Source organism: Priapulus caudatus, unplaced genomic scaffold, assembly GCF_000485595.1.
Source record: "Priapulus caudatus unplaced genomic scaffold, Priapulus_caudatus-5.0.1 Scaffold810, whole genome shotgun sequence".
Classification (NCBI taxonomy): Eukaryota; Metazoa; Priapulida; class Priapulimorpha; order Priapulimorphida; family Priapulidae; genus Priapulus; species Priapulus caudatus.
Window position 1 is genome coordinate 11,615 of NW_014577871.1, and position 20,175 is coordinate 31,789.

Consider the following 20,175-nt stretch of genomic DNA (forward strand, 5'->3'; position numbering starts at 1 on the left):
CTAGCATTCTATGGGGAAAACTGCCATGTATGATGAGGACTGTTGTTAGGAAGCAGCAGCAACAACGGTTTGTTATGGAAGTCACTGCCCAAAAGGCGTACGAGATGTGGAAAGAAGCTTACCCTGACTTTCCCGGAGCTGTCTCCTTCACCGTCTTCTGCAGACTTCGGCCATCACACGTGTTGTTGCAAAGAAATATAAAACTGAATCAGTGCTTGTGTGAGTACTGTACGGATGTACTCCTTAAAATCCAATGTCTAAATCGCGCTCTACAAGCCACAGATGACAGGGAGCTGAAGATCCGTGATAAGTATGACCAAGCAAGTTTATCGATGTGCACCAAGGGAGACAACCCATTTCACCGGCTACCATGCATCAACAGGACATGCAACACTTGTGGTACTTTCCTGTTGGAGGATCGATTCAGAAGCGTCCTACAGAAGAATGGTGATATGATGGTCAGTTGGCAGTGTTGGGAGACACAGTCATATACACATGACGGAAAACAAAAAGAGCAAAAAAGTTCAGTTGACAAGAAGTGGAACACTAACAGCTTTCCTGGGGGAACTCGTCACAAACACGGTGACACTTGCAAAGCATTTGTTTACTGCCAAGTGGCAGCAGGACCAGTTTACCCATCTGACGAAAAAGCTACCAAATGGTTGGTCACTTCTAGTCCTTGACTTTGCCGAGAATTATGCATGTCTCTCGCAAGATGAAATCCAGTCTGCGCATTGGGCAACTAACCAGGTCACTGTCCACCCTGTAGTGGCATATTACAACTGTCAACATGAAGATGGCACAAGTCACCTGTCGCAGGAAGCTCTTGTTTTCCTGTCTGACGACATAACCCACGATGCGCATGCTGTGCAGCATTTTGAAATGCTGTCAATCAAGCACTTGATGAAGAAGAGGGGACAGAATTTGACTCATATTGTGGAGTACACGGATGGCTGCAGTTCACAATATAAATCGAAGACGCCCTTTGCCGACATCAGTTTCTCAAAGGAGACTCACGGCGTCTCAATTGAAAGGAGCTACTTTGGATCCCGCCATGGGAAAGGGCCCAGTGACGGCGTATCTGGGGTAGTGAAATCTGCAGTACGAAGAGCTGTCATATCCCGACAGGTTGTTGTTGGAAATGCCGAGAAGATGTTCGAGTATTGTGAGAAAGAACTCAGTAGGGAAGGCTGTCAAGGACAGAGGAGGTCCTTTTTCTTCGTAAAGAAAGGGGATATCGAGAGGAAGCGTCCAACACGGGGGGTGAAAGCGTCCCTGGCTGGCACCCGTGCCCTTCACGCTGTGAAATGTGTCGGTCCCAGAGTCCTGGACACCCGCCTTCTCTCCTGCTATTGTGATGGTTGCATTAGCGACACAGAGCAAGAATGCATTAACAGACAGTACGTACTTCCATGGCAAAGACGCACCCCGAAGATGGCTCATAATTTGCCTGAGGCTGAAGAACCTGATACGCCGTTGGTCCCATCTGGTGTCATTGAAGTGCCTGGTAATGCTGATGTACCTGCTGGAAGTGAAGAGAGAAATGATACCCTTGGCCTTAAAGACCTGTTGAAAAAGCTGGAAAGTGGAGGTAAATTTGAATTCAAAATACTGTAAGCCGGAAAATTTTTGCGACTTTTTTTGCAGATTCCACTCTTTTTCTCAAAGTGATATTGCACGTAAAAATGTTGCGGATCCGCAAAAATTTTCCGGGTTACAAACTGCATCCAATGGATTAAAGGGCGTGAACATTGATCCCTGGTCCTTGGTATTCATTTTTGTCTTGTCTTATTTCAGTAGCTACACATGGTGAAGAAGATGACCATGATGACTCTTTCTCTTCCCTTGTCAAGGATGTAACTGATGAAGATTTTGCCAGTCTGATTGAATTGATAGGTGGGTCACAGTACATGTGCTTCTCCTGCCCCTTTTTATTGTTATGTACATATCTAGCCTATGCCACTTTGTTTATGTTTGACTTTCTTTTCAAAAAATAATCGTATGGAAAGCGTTCACGGTGATGATCTGTCCGACATGTCTGAGAGTAATGGTAATCAAGAAAACCGCGAGGCAAGTAGTGAACTAGGGGTGGATCCAGGATTATGGATTAGAGGAGGTGCACAAATGACTGCCAATCATAATAGTCTTGCATACTAAATCTGCATGAAAAAGAAAATTGGAACTTACGGTACCATGCTCATTGCTCCTTTTGATACTTACAGTATAGAAAAAAACACGAGAACATGGAGAGAAGTTTCTGTCTCTAAAGTTAGCGGCTAGTGCATGTAGTGTCGGCTTTCAATTGGCATAAAAATATCCCTTAATCATGTCTCTTTCTTGATAAATTTTCCAGATTGTGAAGGATGGGTATCACGCCGTGTTCTATACTCGTCCTCCTAAGTTTTACATCGGCCGCATTCTTGACACGCTTTGTTGCTTGCTATTCTTTATTGCTGTTTTACTGTTGATACATGTTTGAACAAGGTTTGTAAACACATTGTTATTTTGGTAACTGCTGAATATCAATATTGGTAAACATATTGATTGATTGTACAAATTGCTGATGAGTCATGATAAATACTGCTGATTGACTGTAATAGATAACTGGTGGTTGGAGCTGCTGTTGAAACTAGTTCTGTTTTCGTTGATGTGCATTTCTTTAGTCTGATCTGACAGTGTTCTGGTGAAACTGAACTCTTATTTACTTCGTCTGTCAAATATAACGCGCATAAGCCACCCCCAGAATATGGTGAAGTTGTTTTTCGTGTGTTTGTATCTTGTCTCTGCCTAACTATTTTACTCTATAAATTTATGTTGTTGTATGTAGGTGTACTTAGCAAGAATTTGGACAGTTGAGTCAGATGGATACATTATGATGTGAACCGATCTAAAAGCCCAACCTCACGCACCATTCATGCGGAATGTGATTGAGTAGTTATACAACCACTTCTAGCTTGACTTTCTGTTTCTATGAACTGATAAGCATTACACCACCTAAAGGAAGCTATTTCTTGCCTGCAAATAGGGCTAACTGGAGAATACCAGCAGAAAATTCTACAAAAAGTCTGTCAAACAATAACGCGCAAATTGCTCAAATGTTGAGAAAAAAAATAAATTTTTCCAAAATGCGTTCGAGAAACTATATTTTGTATGCTGTATTGCCTTTTGTATGAAGTTCAACTTTTATAACTTTGTTAAAATAAAGGATTTAAGAAATCTATATTTTTACCTCAGTGTTACATTTTATTACACCTTAGCTGAAAGTGACTCATATATATATATACTGTGCACGTAACTGCACACATTATATAAAAGAATTGTTTTAGTCAGCACAGGATAGTCAGCATATTATCAACGTTAAATCATTGTTATCGATTAGAAACATATTTTGTTAGCAAGATGATATTAAATATATTGATTTTTATTGTGCCTAAACATTGACATTTGCTTATATAAATCTATTGACGTATTTTTGTATATGTACAATTTGATAAACCATTCAATATCTATATTTAACAGTTAGCACAGTTTATAGAGAATACAACTTTCGTCCGTTTATGTTTTACTACTTGAACGACAAGTCACGTAAAACATACGCGTATGAGTTGCCGCCTGACATTAGCCGCTGCAACATCAATCTCTGGGTTGATGAATTCAGCAGCTTCTTCGTTTAGCACTTCTACTTCTGCCACCTCTGGCAACCTGTATGCGATAGCAAGGTTATGCATTATTGCTTCTGCAGTAAATATTTTGATTGTCCTCTCAGGAATATGCAGCAGAATGCCACCGGATTTGTCTAGAATGCGGAATCTTGATTTCATTAATCCGAAGCATCTCTCAACAATTGATCGTGTGCGCGAATGAGCCCTGTTGTACCGCTCCTCGGCTGCTGTTTGGACGTTCTTTAGTGGAACCATTAGCCAGGACTTTAATGGATAGCCACTGTCCCCTAACAACCATGCAGCCTTCACCCAGTTCACCGTCACTGAATTTGCGTGCTATCTTGGAGTTCGCAAGGATGAAGCTGTCGTGTGTGCTACCAGGATAGCGAGCTACGACATCTGTGATGGTCATGTTGGCATCACAGATAGCCTGTACGTTCATCGAATGATAGTTCTTTCGATTTATGTAGACATATTCCATGTCGCCAGCAGGAGCACGAATAGCTACGTGTGTGCAGTCGATCGCACCGAGGACACGGGGAAACCCTGAAATCTGGCTGAATTCATGCATCACTTTCGTTCTCTCGGTCTGCGTCTGAGGGAATTTGATCGTTGTTCTTAATTTTTCTCCGATGATCACGGACACAACTCGATGCAAACAACGACAAGCTGTCGCCTGCGATATTCCGTGCAGTTCACCCATACCCCATTGGAAGGAACCAGATGCAAGTAGGCTTAGTGTCACTGCCAACTGGGTTACTGCTGGAGTTGCCATGCTTCGCCTTTTTGAAAAAAATACGGTTTATCAACAAACACAGTATTTAAAAAAATAAACATTGCTAATATCGCTGACAGCATTTAAACTGAATGCACTCTAGTTTAAATTTAATGTTCATTACAAATCTGCCTTTCAAGTGTACGCGTTTCAATGCAATCATTAATGTAGTAGAGCTCACTGTATAATTATACTCATTATAGTTCTGCAGGATCACCAATTTAGTATTGCATGATAATATTATATTTATCCTAAACAAATTAGTAATTGAAACAAACCTTGTTGGTAGCTCTATTAACGGGCAAAGTTCATTTGCCAAATCCAACAATGCATGCCGAAGAAATCTGTAGCGATTGAACAGCGTGTGGTCCAGCAAATCGAATGGATCCTGTCGATCTTTAAATACACGCTCTCTGCGAATTGTTCGTCTCTGTACTATTTCTGCCGCTGCTGCAAACGCTGCCATCTCTTCCACTGACTTTTTGATGTATGGTGCGCGCGTGTGTGTGCGATTGACTCGCCCAAACTTACGTGGACGCTTGTCTAAGCAGGATGTCAACAGAAAGTCTTTGGTTCCAACCACCAGCCTTAAACTAGTGTATGTGTCATAAACTAGTGTAGGTGTGAACAAACACCTTTTGTTACAACATTATAGGCACCGACTGTGCGAAAACATGCTGTTTATACACGCCGCAGTGCAGCTACGACAGCTCGTTGGTGTACTCACACAAGCGTAGCGCGTTGATGAATCTCGACTTAAATCGCTATGTATGCGCGGGCTACGTTGACGTTAGCTCTAGTACTATAGCCCGCGTACATTGACTGCCGCAGGGCTATAGCACATTGTCAGCTAGAAATACCAACTACGACCTGTTACCACCTGTCCCCATGAAAAATGGATCGCAAAACGCAAAGTTATCGGGCTTTTTAACACTTATTTATCTACATGGACATCTCACCTATCTTTTTGAACACTTTACACAACTTTACAATCCCCCTCCCCTGTTTCAATTTCATCCTGGGGAGAACCCTGCAGCGTATATGGTTGCACGTAGGATTTGGACGGAATTTACAGGAAACTGTCGGCAATAATAGGTGAAAGAGACTATAGCAACATTAAGAATTTTGTAGTAAATAGATTTCGTATTTATTTAGCATTATATTTTCTTGAAACGCTTCAAGTGCCTGTAACTATAGCCCCCGTAAAGTTGCCGCTGGCCAGCGGCAACTGTACGCGGGCTATAGTTACTAGAGCTAGCCATTGTATAGACATGAAGTATTGTGAGACATGTCTTCTACTTTCTAGACTTCTTTATAAAATTCTATTTAGAGAGGCTTAAATTAAAACCCTCAGTGAGGTCCAAACTTAAAGTTAATAACGTCATTATTGTATTGAGATGACTCACTCACCCAGTATCAAATATCAATGTTAGTTTATTATGTTATGTTTTCAATTTATTTATACAATTATTCAATAATTTTCAATTATACTGTGTTAATATGTTCCATGTCTAAACTAAATGTGATTTTAAAGGCATAATAGGCCTATTGATTATGCAAAGTTAACGAATGCTAGAGTAACTGGCACCTTGTGTAGTTAATAAGTACATCTCCTTACATCCAAATGCGTATTGGCTTGTCCAATATCACTGCTGGTTACTAAGAAATGTCTAATTGAAATCCGCTGTCAAACAAATCAGTTGTTTACAGTTTTAAACCGCAGCCGCCGAAGCGGGTGTGATACAGATTATAGTGCACCGGACATTTTCGCATGCATGCTCGGACGTATGCAATGCTATCATCAGTGATTTCGATCCTTGTGGTCTGAGTGCGCATTCGTTCATGCAGTATCTCTGTGCACTGGTAGATCATCTCCAGCTGTTACCGTTCAGCTGCTTGAAAGCTCTTGCCGCTGTATTGCGTTCAGCTGGCATGCTACCGATATTTGTAATGAACCTGGAATCCACATATGAAACACGGACCACCACTGGCACCTTCATTTTATCTGGCGTCCAAAACATACAGGCCGAACAAATGTTTTACGTCATCGCTTGACTCCTTGATGACATTTACGGCACGTAAATGATACGTTGATAAATATCAACAACCGATTTCAAGTCTTGTTTGTAATGTAACCAGCAGTGATATTGGACAAGCTAACACGTGTTTGGATGTAAGGTTATGTACTTATTAACTGCACAAGGTACCAGTTAGTCTAGCATTCGTCAACATTGCATATAAATCAATGGGCCTATTATGCCATTAAGCATGCCGTTTGGCAGTACCAGTGGTTCACACTTACACATCACATGTATGATTATAATTATTCATGTTCTAAACAAACCAGTGAAATCAGCCAATGTGACCAATCTGTATGCATCACCAACCAGTGAAAAAAATACACGGGGGCTCGGGGCGATTTAGCCCCCGAAATGCCAAAAGAGCCCCGGAAATGGCAAAAAGAGCCCCCGTAAATTTGCATAGAGTTCAATGCAAACCAAATTTTAGAGTGCTATTTTCATGCACGCGAGCTTGAAAAGTAGCCCCCGAAAAATAAATTTTATTTTTTTCCCTGTCACCAACACCCACATTATTAATGAGAACGGTAGCATGAACTCGATCTTAGATAATAGTACACTCCAGTATAATATACCGGACATGATACTAGTAGCACATTGTAGAGGATCCTTCTTTTTCTAATGTTAACTGATGCGTGCTTGTTGGGAAATTGAGAAGGTCGTTGCTTGTGGTTCATAACTACTGTTGTGCTCCACAAATGTTAATCATTTGGGCCATCCAACGCTCTGCAGTTTTGCAGTCACTTTCTGCTGTCTCCATGACCTCAGCAGCACAATGTAATCTGGAATGTATCAGAATCGTATGTTAATACATGCCCATTCCATAATTTCAACACTTGGGCACAATCAACGAACTAGTTAGTTGTATGAAATTGAGGTCCTATTCACTGGTTATCCCTATTAGGCTATTAGTTTATATAGTATTATGCCAATGTTACAAATTGTATATATGCTGTATAATTCAGTCTCCCTATCAAACATTAACAAACGCTCAGTACTGATTCCTATGTTCATTTGCATTTCCTTGTAAGTAAACTTTATTGTCTGATGTCCAGATTATATTATTTTAAACACATTTTGCATTAACGTGTTAATTCTGTATGTTTCGCACCTTACGTTGCATGTGTATTTCTTTAGGTGTGACTCTGGCTTTAGTGAAGTGCACTCCATGGGTGGCCATACAAACTTCATATCCTGCATCTGTGTGATTCCGCCTGATGAAAAATATCCACATGGCCTGATTCTCACTGGAAGCCATGACAAAACCATCTGTGCATTCTCTTTAGATTCTGCCGAGGCTGTGTTTAAACTCTGCGGTCATACAGACACAGGTAGCTATTCTTGACGAAAAGCACGATGTAGAAATGTTACTTTTTTATATTTAATTATAAATAACTCAGAAAGGGTTATTTTTATGCTAATAATTAAGTAATTAATTTATTCATAGGGGGCAAGGCATGAATACGAGATAGGCATAGTGCTATAAAATAAAAGTTCATGCAATTTTTTTTATATGTGAATGCTTCATAGTAGACATTCCTCTTATCCATGTGCAAAATAAGTATGAACTAAAAGAATTTTAGAATTACAAAAATGATACAAGTTCTTGAGTTAAAACTTGGGTGTCTCTATTACAGTGTCTTGCTTAGCTGTAGGCAAATTTGGCACAATTCTCAGTGGCTCTTGGGACATGACAGCAAAAGTGTGGCTGAACCAGAAGTTGATGATGACACTTCAGGTATTTATGACTGATGATTGAAATCACGTGCATTATTTATCTGCGCACTGACTTGTGTCTTGAGGAATTCGTGATGAAAGTCCGAGTCAGCAAACCGAATCCAGTAAAAAACCATGGCATAAATAATGTGCAATATAACTGGAGATAATAATGGAAGTTAGGTTACTTCTCTCGTAAACAGAAAGCTCTTAATCAACTTTGATTGGTCAGTCAACTAACATTCATCATCCGAAAAGGTTACTGACCAAAGTTCAACTTTGGTCAGTAACCTTTTCAGATGAAGAATCCACAAGATTATTGAATATGTTTTTTTCAGGGCCACGAGTTTGCAATTTGGGCAGGTAAAATAATGCCGGAATGTGGAGTCATGCTAACCGGGTCAGCAGATAAAACAATCAAGATGTGGAAAGCTGGGAAGTGTGAGAGGACTTTTCAAGGTATTTGAAACCATATATTTTTGTTGAGAATCGCTTTCATCGATTTAATTCAATGATTTCTGTTAGCACATCATTTGTGTGCAAGGTTTTGAAGGGAGATGCTTTGAGTGACACGTAGATTAATGAATTTCATGGTAATATTTTTTGTAAGTTATATATGCATGGGAAAAATTATTATCGCAATATGCCCAATAATCTTCAACATAAATACAAAATATAGGTCACATTATATAGTCAGTCCTCTGGTAGTCAACATAGTAGTTATGAATTTAGAAGGTAAATTTAAGATTGGTTTATCACAAATTTAATCATGGATGTTTAGACATTTTATCTTGTCTGTGTGTGCGTATGTGCGCGCATGTATGTAGATATCCACTTACAAGCTATAAACTCTTAGGTCACACAGACTGTGTGCGCGGACTGGAGGTACTCTCCGCAGTAGAGTTCCTATCCTGCTCTAACGACTCATCGATACGGCGATGGCTGGTGACCGGTGAGTGTATACAGATCTACTCTGGACACACGAGTTTCATCTACTCCATCGCCGTGTTGCCAAATGGTCAGGACTTTGTCTCGGCGGGAGAAGACCGATCTCTAAAGGTTTGAGATTAAAGTAACTTATTTCATTAATAACCTGTTAGAAATGTGGAGTGGCATGAATGTGCTCTCGAGTCATTTCACCAGTGTGCAAGTACATAGCTGGAAATACTTTGCTACCTGATACTACGAGATATGTTCAGAAAATTGTGTTGTTTAAATTGACTATGTCACGAATTTTCTATGGTAAAATTTGTAAAAATTTTGTTCCCATTTTTTACATTAAAAGTAAGAACTAACAGGACTAAACGCATCGTCAAATTCTTACCTGATAAGATTGTTTCTCAACTAGTTAAAAATCCAAAAAACCTGGACGATTTGATATTAGTCTTCCTAACATTAATTGCTTGCTATGGGCTATGTATGAGTCACGAGTGTATGTTCACATCGAACAATATAGTAAAATAAGAAGTATAATGCAGCAATTTAACCATAAAAAGTGAACAGAATTACTTATATTTTGTGAAAAAGTGGATTTTGTTTTTAATTATTATTTACAGTGACGTAATCACTTTAACACATCAGTTAGCGGGGAAATTGTGTTATTTATTTTAAGAGGTACAATTAACCGGTTGGAGTCTTGAGGGTTGGTACGACCATATGGTATGCTAGTGCATTCCCTATTGTACCTTTATAATGTAATTATATATAGTCAAACCTCATATATCGTCTGATCGCCCACGTAAGCATCTAACCCCTGGTGCCTGTCTTGGTTTACATAAAAATCTCATGAAATGTATTATTCTCTCTGCAAATTTTACATTTAATTACCTTACCTTGGCACCTACCTCACAAGTTGGGCAAAGCTAGTATGGCTTAGGTGTGAAACTAATATTCCAGCAGCAGAGAAATCCTGAATTAATCTATGAGGACATATGTTATGATGAATTCACAGACTGGGATATTTTGGTCTACTTTTACCTCTAGGTGTGGAAAAATGATGAATGCACACAGACACTGTTCTTACCTGCCGAGTCAATCTGGTCTGTCTCCTGCCTACTCAATGGTGACATAATTGCCGGCTCAAGGTAGGCATTTGTCAATCATGATCTGAACGTCTGCGTTTACATCCACGGGGGAGGGGTTAACATGGCTTCATTTTCATGTGAAATGCATATTAAACTTTACCCCCTATTACTTGCTGCTATCTGAAACGTGAATAAAAACATTAGATACCAAAGTGGCACGTGTAATTTAATTGCACTTTCGTTGGTTCAAAAGCTTCTGAGCGAATTTTTAATCCTATCGTCAACGAATTCAGTGCGACAAATCGTTGCTGACGCGACTCGATTGATTGGCGGTGTTTACCGAAATATCAGTGCGACGTTACGGAATACGGTGAGAGAGCGATGAAACTGTGATTGTAAGAGAGCATGTCGGAATCTCTGTCAGTGATGGAGTTGCACGAGTGTTCACGACGGACCCTGGTCGAATGGCCAGCGAGGAGCATCAGCACTTGTTCCAGGAAGAGGTCGCCAGCTTCAAGATTGCGGGCAACACAGGCGATCTGGGTGAAATAAAAGTTCAGGATTTACCCGACGAGAGGGCGCTACTAGTACCAGGTGAAGCGAGTTCCCTGCGGCGTGTGCCCGTTATACTGCAGATCTCTGTGGCTGAAATCCCTCGAATAAATGCAGTGCCGAATCAGACTTACTACTACGCGTTATAAGCCATCTGAGAATTTTTGTGCTGCCTATATTTCCCCTGAGTAAAAAAGGTTTTTGTACCACGTTGAATAATTTTATTTGTTAGGTAATCGGGATGGTCAGACTAAGATGGTGAAAACACCTACTGGTAACGTAGAAGCTTACCAGTGGAGTGCAGCAGAATGCCAGTGGAGCAAGATTGGCGATGTTATAGGTAGCGCCGGTGCATCACCACAAACATCTGGCAAGGTCCTCTATGAGGGAAAGGTCTGTGTCCACCCCGAAACATGAATTACTCGATTTGATTGGTTTAGATGACAGAATGTCACCGATTCTTGTTTTTAAACCACACTGAGTTTTAGTGATACTAGAAAGCTTTGTCAACTGGGCATTCCGTGGCAGAAGTCACGGTCACTAGAATGAACTCGTTTTGTTTGCATGTAAAGTCATGAAAGCATTAGTACGAGATGATTTTCAGTGTGTATGCATCAATATTTCATGTTTTATAATGTTATGTATGTACTTTTTTGCACAGGAGTATGACTACGTGTTTAGTATAGATGTTGAGGAGGGGAAGCCACCACTAAAGCTGCCATATAACATTACAGATGATCCGTGGTTTGCTGCTCAAAAGTTTCTCAATGGTACTACTCATAAATACATGATCCAACATTGGTTAGTGTGTGCATGCATGCTTTCATACATAGCCACATGATATTTTTTTTCACTTTTTACCCTTTTACTTTCTAGCTTTGAGTACGATTTCATTTAAATTCAACAACGTCCACTTTGTAAAGCTCTTGTTTTGCATATAATATTACTACAAATAAACACACACTAACACACATCACAGTGAATCAGAGTTGTGATGTGTGTGGTTAAGCATTGATGATCGGTGTTTTGTGAACAGATAATGAGCTGAGTCAGAGCTTTCTGGATCAAGTAGCAAACTTCATTACGGAGAACGCAAAGGGTGTGACAATTCAGCAATCTGTGTCGGCAACCGTTGACCCATACACAGGTACTATAAGCAAATGCAATATTGCTATTGAAACGATTTGACAGTATAATAAGACAACAGAGAGAGAGGGGGTGAGTGAGGATTGACGGACTGGTGAGAGAGAGAAAGAGCGAGAGAGAGAAAAATGCGAGAAAGAGAGAGATTGAGAGAGAGAGGAAAATGTGAGAAATAGAGAGGAAGGAGTTGGAGAAGGAGAGTCAAGTATTGGAAAACAAGGTACACAGTATCAAGTGTCACAGTTCTTGATCAGCTGTTTTCTCACCACGATCTTGCATACACATGAAGTCAATAAAATCTATTCACGGTTATTTTTCCACATGCAGGAGGTGCAAGGTACATTCCAGGAAATGGGAGTAATTCGGGGAGTCGGAACGGTCTGTCAGACCCATTCACCGGAGCCGGTAGATATGTGCCCACAGGCAACGTCTCACCGAAAGTCAACAGGGAAGAGAACGCATTTTTCCCAGTGAAGAAGTTTGTTTCATTCCAGCAAAGAAACCCGAATGCAATCGTCGGTAATAACCTGTGACACGCACCCATAGTGTAGCATGTGGTGTTGCCTGCCACCTACTGACAAAGTGACCCAGCAACACTGGCAAGAGTGCTGGGTTTTAATAGAGAATCGCTGCAATGTATACTTCATACTTCATGTGCACAAATTCATGGTAAAAGTCGGCAACTACTCTCTACATTTTAAATTTGTGTGCCGCACAGGGCATTGCCAATGTCGATATAATAACTATATATGTATATATATATGCACAGTGCCTTGAGACATTTTCTACAGTTTAACATTAACTTGCCTTTGAAGTTTAACTTGTTCTTGAACTAGTCTTGTCGTTGAAGTTTTCATTTAATGACATCCACTAGGGACACGGCGTAACACGTTACGATTCTAGCATCACCGAAACGTCTTTGTGTTTGTGGTATCTTTGTAGCGAAGCTGGTCGAGTTTAATGCCAGGGTGGATGCGGATAACCGGGTGCCCGAAGATGTGATGGCGAGCGAGGTGAGAGCTCTTCTAAAAGACAACCACGTACCCACAGACGCGCAGATGGTACTGCTGGAGAAGCTGCTACGATGGCCTAAAGGTAGCGTACATCTCCTCCATGCATCGTAACGTTGCAACGTATACTTACGCGGTAAAAGGTGGAGCCATATTCGATGAAGCTAGACGTGTAGTACATGTTAGTTTCAAGCACACATAAATAGGTTCATATGAAATGTGGACGTAACGATTTTCTCTGTACTTTCTCATTTGACATGTTGTGCATCTCCAATGCTACATCCATAGAGATGTCCATGCACACAGCACTCACGGTAAATATACTGTGAGCCCTATGCTATCACGTGAAGCAATCCGAACCGAACAAGAAATCATTTCCACACGTCTTCTCGCTCTCACTCTCTCCCTTTCTCCCTCCCTCTCTCCCCCTTTTCTCTCTCTCTCTTTTCTCTCTGTCTCTGTCTCTCTCTCTCTTTTCTCTCTGTCTCTGTCTCTCTCTCTCTTTTCTCTCTGTCTCTGTCTCTGTCTCTCTCTCTCTTTTCTCTTTGTCTCTGTCTCTCTCTCTTTTCTCTCTGTCTCTGTCTCTGTCTCTCTCTCTCTTTTCTCTCTGTCACTCTCGCTTTTCTCTCTGTCTCTGCCTCTCACTCTCTCTCTCTTTTCCCTCTGTCTTTGTATCTCTCTCTCTCGGCCATTCACTCCCAACATTGGTTTCATCAATTCTCGACAAAGACAACTTACCTGCACTGGTTCTCACCTCCGCGCGCGTTCCTCCGTCGTTGCAGATGTCGTCTTCCCGGCGTTGGACGTACTGCGGCTGGCGCTGTGTAACCGCCACGCGGCGGCGCGGCTCTGCGACGACCGTGACGGCCCCCGCCTCGTCGACGGACTCCTCGCGCTCGCCGCCGCGCCCGACAACCAACAAGCGAACGTCCTTCTCGGCTGGCGCGCGCTCTGCAACGTCTTCGTCGCCGGCGCGCCGCTCATGCTCGCGCGCCGCGACGAGGTCGTCGCCGCGGCAACGGCATGCGCCGAGCTTCGCCGCGACGACAAGAAGCTGCTAGTCGCCACGGCGACGCTGCTGCTGAACTACGCGGCGGCGGGCGGTGGCGGCGGCGGCGAGTGCGTCGTGCGCGCGACCGTGAGCGTGCTGCGCATGCAGCCGGACCGCGAGGCGACGTTCCGCCTGCTGGTCGCGCTCGGCACACTGCTGTGGGACGACGGCGGCGGCGCGGTCGAGCTCGCAAGGTCGCTCGGAGCGAGTCGCCTCGTCGCCGCAGCAACGTCCGTCTCGGATCCGCCGAAGGTCAGTGAGTGTGCGCTGCATCTCACCAGCATCCTGCTGTAGTCGCCCGCGCGCTCTCATTTTGTCGTATGGACCTTTTTGTTTTCGGCGCAAAGAACGTTGAGAGATCTTATATATTTACGACTGGTCACCGCGCGCGTACCGCATCTTGTATTGTTGGTGGAGCGTAAGATCGACTGTTCTTCTATCCGTTCGATTGTGTGTATATTTGCATAGTGGTAGGAGGGAAGAACACTGGCGCTGCCAGCCCTGTGTGCATACGTGTGTTTACGTTTATTTAAAGCATTATTATCACTGATGCCGTGAGCTGTGGTAATGTCGAGTTCACGCCGTTGCTAGTAAATGAAATGACGAAACGATCTTTATTTTGAAGTGTCGTTATTTAGTACATTCTTGTCGAAATTATATTCACTATGCCTGTATATAGGTCACTTACGAGTGCAGTCTCAAAAGAAAATTTGGTCGGTTGATGAGAACGTTTCATTCTGATGTTTTAATTTTTTAACCAGTGACAACAATTAAGGCACCGTAGCAAGCATTTCGACCATCTTTAGCGAGATAATGCCCACAGAACTACCAACCCACAAACCATGCTCAAGATTAGTGCCTAAACTAAATTAACACATGACCCAACTACACCTTAGCTTGGTGCTAATGTGATTCCAGAAATATATCATCTCAAAATCTTATATAAAGTATTTATTTAACACAGACTGTCACCAAAAATGAAATAATGTCTCTAAATTATTGACCAGTCAAAGTAGCAACAAAATCGTGCAACCAATATTGGTGCTTTTTGGACCTTTTCACCAAGAACTGTTTATTTACCTGTCCCGTAGTCGGCTGTTGAATTGAACAACCGAGATAAGTCTTGTGACTTGTGTCCATACCAAATGTGACTTGTCCCAGCAATACGTGGATTGTATATGAGCCATATCAAATGGCAGTTTTACTTCTGCTCGTAATAACATAATATAAACAAACTAAAACATAGCGAACCAACTGAAATGTTAAACTCGCTTCTCACAGGTGAATAATAATGGCTACGTTTATGGTTGAACGTGACTGAATGTTCTCATGACATGAAAGTCTCAACAAATAATACCTTCCCCATACACCATTTTCATAGAAATACAAAACTCACAAAATCAAATATAATAATTCCTTTGTGTGCATTATACACATATGACTGGTACTGCTTAAAACTAAAACATTACTACAAAAATGTAATGTACACATAAGCATTCAGAAAATATCAGATGGTGCTATGAAGAATCTAACTAATCAAATGATTATGTTACCAGTGATAACATCCAATTTCATCATACAACACTACTACTACTTGGCTAGCATGTTTTCAGATCCAGGGTGCGAGTCCGGAGTCAAATACTCCCTGATTTACTGTCGGACTCCCTGATTTGACATATGCAGGAGTCCGTGTGACTCCGTGAAAATTCTGCCATACTAACTACATATGTAGTTCGTTCCAAGAGTACGGCCTCACGGAATTGCCGTATTTTTTCAGTTAATGTCCAAAGAACATTTGGCAGACGTGCAACCGCATGAATCTTAAAAATAAGCACATGCGTTATTGTTAATATCTTTAATTTTGAACCTCAGACTGCGGACTCCCTCTTTTTGAGGGCATCCGTGGACTCCCGTGTTCAAAAGTTAATTTCTACCCCTGCAGATCTGTTAATTAGTTATGCAAACTTAATTCACGCACTTATTTTGTGATCCAGCCATTCTTTACAAGCGAATACACATACATTGCAAATAAAGAGCGCAAATGGTACAACATCAAGACTGAATATATACACAATACCCATGAAAGCCACTGGCTGTCTAATAGTTCTGCAAGAACACTAACTCTTTGGCTAATAAAATCTACCTATAGACTATAACCTTTCACAAACACCTGTCCCTGATAGATTTTACTTGTAATAATTTATACTTTTAAACATACTGATGCATGTCATTGTGCAACACGCCTGATAAATCTTACACATTTGATAACTACGTTCATTGATCGTAATGTTTGGTGCACGACTTGTGGTGCATCTACTTGCCCACCAGAATGCCAAATATATATTACCTTTTTGAGACCCAAAGGACATGACTCAATAGCTAACGTGGCAAAGGATTGCATCAACACACAAAACGACCGGAGAGAAATCATGGGTTCACACCTTTCCATGGCACATACGATTTGAAACTGTGCAGAGACATGAAACTCAGACGGTCCCTTTGCTTCTGTTGTCGATACGTAAAATACCGTGTGCTCTCGAGAGTTAAAAGGCAAGTGGAATATTAATCTTCGCATAAATAAAAATCCACATGGCTTTCACACTAAAAGTGAATATGAACTAAGTTGGTCTTTGCTCAGACGCAGTAATTGCTGAAGCCAATATCACGTCAGTCTTCATGAAATCAAAACTGCTTCAGATGAAGTGGAAACTGGATTTACAGACAACTTGGTTTTACCAATTGGCACATTCAAACTCAAAAATTTCTTACATTGCAATACAAAAGTTAGTATGTACTGTTGGAATTGCAGTAGCCCACACATCTTTGACCATTATTATAAGTCTGCATTTACCCATTCACACAGGTAAAAATGTCATAACAACAACATGCTTCATCAAATTATTAGCATTATCCATTGGTCTTCGATAGTGAAAACCTTTAGAGAAACCGGATGAAAATGAAATTTACAGACCTCTCTTTAATTTACAAGATAGTGGCAACAATCTTATATTTGGGACAGGGATGCTGTGCTTCAACCAGCATCATTACTCTATGCTATCTTCCCTCTGATCCTCACATCTTGAGCAGCTTTGTCCGTTTCTTCTCAATTTAAACCAATATTTTACTAATGCTATTATTATACAAGAGGGTGCTCAGCTCCCATGCTACAAGCAGCACCGAGTGATGACCCAAGATATATCGACCCAGACGTGCCTACACTGGATGCCTACATCTTAACATACAAACACTGGGGTTAAAATGGAATTACGAGCTATCAATGAAGCAAGCTTTAGAAGAATCTCACATAATAATTGCTATCTACTGCTTACATCGTTTCCTTGACAATAACATGCACAAAACCCATATTATTAAAAAATAACATATTTTGAGATACTCATGCCAAAACGTCTTATTACGTATATGCATTATAGAGTTCACCACACTGTTTATATGTGTAAGGTATTTTATACCAAATACACCACAGCACATGGTCACACAGTATTTGACGCAGTATTTGCTAACATGATGTCAACAACTACCTACTAGTTTAATACTACCATCAATAGTATTATTTCAATCATATGTACTGCTGATGAAAATACTGCTCAAATAGTATGCTGTTTGTTTTTATACTAAAAAGTGAAATAGTGTGCAATTGGCCATTTAGCACAGTCTACTGCTTTTTCACTTGTTATACAATGCTACCACTGAATTCTAAAGATTCCCAACTAATTTCTACAGACTATATCTAGACTGATATGTACAGCTTCCACCTTTTGCCTGCTTATCATTTGAAATGATCCAGTTCAAAATCATTCGAAGGGTGCTCAGAAAAAAGAAATACAAAGAACAAAATAAGATAAGCGATAAAATAAATTGCTTTGGCACACAAATGTCTTACAAAGGTGTTCTGCTCCATCTATAAGATCATCTCGCGCACACAAGTGGATGGATGCACCAGCAAAGACTTCACTATATTTACACAGGTGCACTAGTCACAAGCATTGTCAACATGATAATCCTCGCAAGAGAGACATCAATAATCGAGACGTTTCATACATTCAAAAATTGATAACTAACTATAATATTGTATATCTATTAGCCACTGCTACTACTGATTCGCTTGTTCGCATGCGTCTATCCAGTCACTGTACACGTCAACTGCCTCCGAAAGATCTGGATGGAAAGTTAAGAAAGTGAATAATTTACAAATTACGCAATAATAACATATGCTGCATTATTGCAAAACCTATAACCAATTATTGCACAAATTCAACAAACTCTTCGAGAAATTATGCAAACCAGGCTCTATTACTATTAGCTAGATAACGTTGTGTGGTAGCTTCAAGCCAATCCTGTTGATCTTAAGCCTAGGACACACTGCGATTTTCTACGCTGGCCGCTTGCGATCGATAAATACGGTGCCGGGTCCGCGCGGTGTGTCCGGTCTCACGGCAGCGTATTTCGCACGCGATCCCATACGCCCGGCTGATCGCTCGCATTCAGCATGTTGAATATTTACGCACCCGCTTGCCTTGCACCAGCTAGCGCCAGCGCGCCCAGCAATGAATCATCGTGTTCGAACGCGATTGTTTTTAGCAGCCAATCAAGTGTAGCAACGAAAGCTAGAAAGCCGTTGGAAGCGGTTGGACACCGTACAGTGTGTCCACACTCGTACGGCGTTCTAAATTCGTGAGCGAACAGATACGCTGCCGGGCAGCGTACAGAATCGCTAGTGTGTCCTAGGCTTTAATTACAACTATAAATTATCCAAATAAAACAGTTGTATGGCCGCATTAGATTAGCATGGCACAAATTAATCACATTTAAACTCCGTTTAGCTGCATCTTAACTAAAATGTGTCTCTAATCAGAGGGAAAAGTAACCAAATTTTTGGGCAAATAACCTGATTTTTAATTCACAATCATTAAATGATTTCTTTGATTTAGGATGCTCTAGGATTCTTACAATGAACTGATTACACATGAATACCAACCCAATCAAGGTATAAATCTCATTCATGATGTTGAACCATGATTTTGATGCAATTTTAATTTATTTTACTTATCATATTTAGATTCTGTTCATATTATTTCATGAAGGCGAAGAAGGATACAGGTAATCTGTGTTTGGAAATCTTCCAAACACACCCGGCATGTGATTATTCCTGTGTTTCGATTTCTATCCCTGAAGAGTTGAAACAATAAAATCATTAGCTGCATCAATTACATAGCACTAGCAGGTAATAACTAATTGTGGCAATTACATTTAATTACGTTTTAAAAACAATCAGCGTAATAGCAGAACTTTCCTGCAGCAGTATCACTACACTACACTTTTACTCCATTCTTTCCTACTAGTCTTACTGTTTGTCGTTTCTTGTTTTCTCCGATCGTCAAGTGACATGACGGTAATTTGCGACAGATGTTACTTAAGAATTTGATTTAGATTTACACCAAGAACATAATTTTCTACTTCTAGTCCCAAAAAATAGTATGCTGTGGCTTGATTCCAGATTTTTGTTTCACTCGAACTAAAAGGAGATTGATCTCTGCAACATGGCATGCTAACTCAGTAACTGGTGCACGCTCACTAGCACCACCGCTATTTTTATCAAACGATTCTAGGACTACTACCCCTTGGACAACTACCACCCGGACAATTACCCCCCTAGGACAACTACCACCCGGACAACTACCACCCGGACAATTACCCCCCTAGGACAACTACCACCCGGACAACTGCCACACGGACAATTACCCCCCTAGGACAACCCTAACCCTAACCCTAGGGGGTAGTTGTCCGGGTGGGAGTTGTCCTAGGGGGGTAATTGTCCGGGTGGTAGTTGTCCGGTGGGTAGTTGTCCGGTGGGTAGTCGTCCGGATACGTTATCAAACATGGCCGTATATGTCTTTTTGGTTCGTTTGCATTTGATAAACAGCAGTTTGCCAAATTACGGAGAGTTGAGTTTGATTTCACATTGGCAGGATAAAATCAGGACAATCAAATTACCAACTAGCATATTTACCTCCGCGCAACGGAGTTGCAGGGAGGTAATGTAATCGCTCTCGTGTGTGTTCGTGTGTGTGTTTGTGTGTGTGTTCGTGTGTGTGTGTAGCCAGCAGCGAGCCAGCTGTTATACACATGTATACATGTTATACGCG

At 41.2% G+C, this 20,175-nt stretch overlaps 3 protein-coding genes across 3 annotated transcripts in view; 1 reads left to right on the plus strand and 2 right to left on the minus strand.

Moving 5' to 3' along the window:
• Positions 1–3,792: 3,792 nt before the first annotated feature.
• Positions 3,793–4,954, minus strand: LOC106813690 (putative nuclease HARBI1). The gene is made up of 2 exons (XM_014817896.1): positions 4,716–4,954; positions 3,793–4,444 (listed from the first exon to the last, which is right to left on the minus strand). Exons 1-2 carry the CDS (start codon positions 4,901–4,903, stop codon positions 3,838–3,840), a joined length of 795 nt encoding a protein of 264 aa, XP_014673382.1. The 5' UTR covers positions 4,904–4,954; the 3' UTR covers positions 3,793–3,837.
• A 754-nt stretch (positions 4,955–5,708) lies between these two features.
• Positions 5,709–14,740, plus strand: LOC106813688 (phospholipase A-2-activating protein-like). The gene is made up of 13 exons (XM_014817894.1): positions 5,709–5,713; positions 7,653–7,846; positions 8,153–8,253; positions 8,570–8,690; positions 9,088–9,290; positions 10,215–10,315; positions 10,680–10,849; positions 11,040–11,200; positions 11,469–11,577; positions 11,844–11,954; positions 12,278–12,469; positions 12,893–13,045; positions 13,743–14,740. Exons 1-13 carry the CDS (start codon positions 5,709–5,711, stop codon positions 14,303–14,305), a joined length of 2,184 nt encoding a protein of 727 aa, XP_014673380.1. The 3' UTR covers positions 14,306–14,740.
• A 3,126-nt stretch (positions 14,741–17,866) lies between these two features.
• LOC106813692 (transcription elongation factor 1 homolog) overlaps positions 17,867–20,175 on the minus strand; it is a 13,066-nt gene continuing 10,757 nt past the window's right edge. Inside the window, exons 2-3 of the mRNA XM_014817900.1 lie at positions 19,128–19,198; positions 17,867–18,187 (exon numbers count right to left, since the gene is read on the minus strand). Coding sequence (XP_014673386.1) covers positions 18,123–18,187; positions 19,128–19,198 — 136 coding nt within the window. The 3' untranslated portion in view covers positions 17,867–18,122. The remainder of the gene's footprint in view (positions 18,188–19,127; positions 19,199–20,175) is intronic.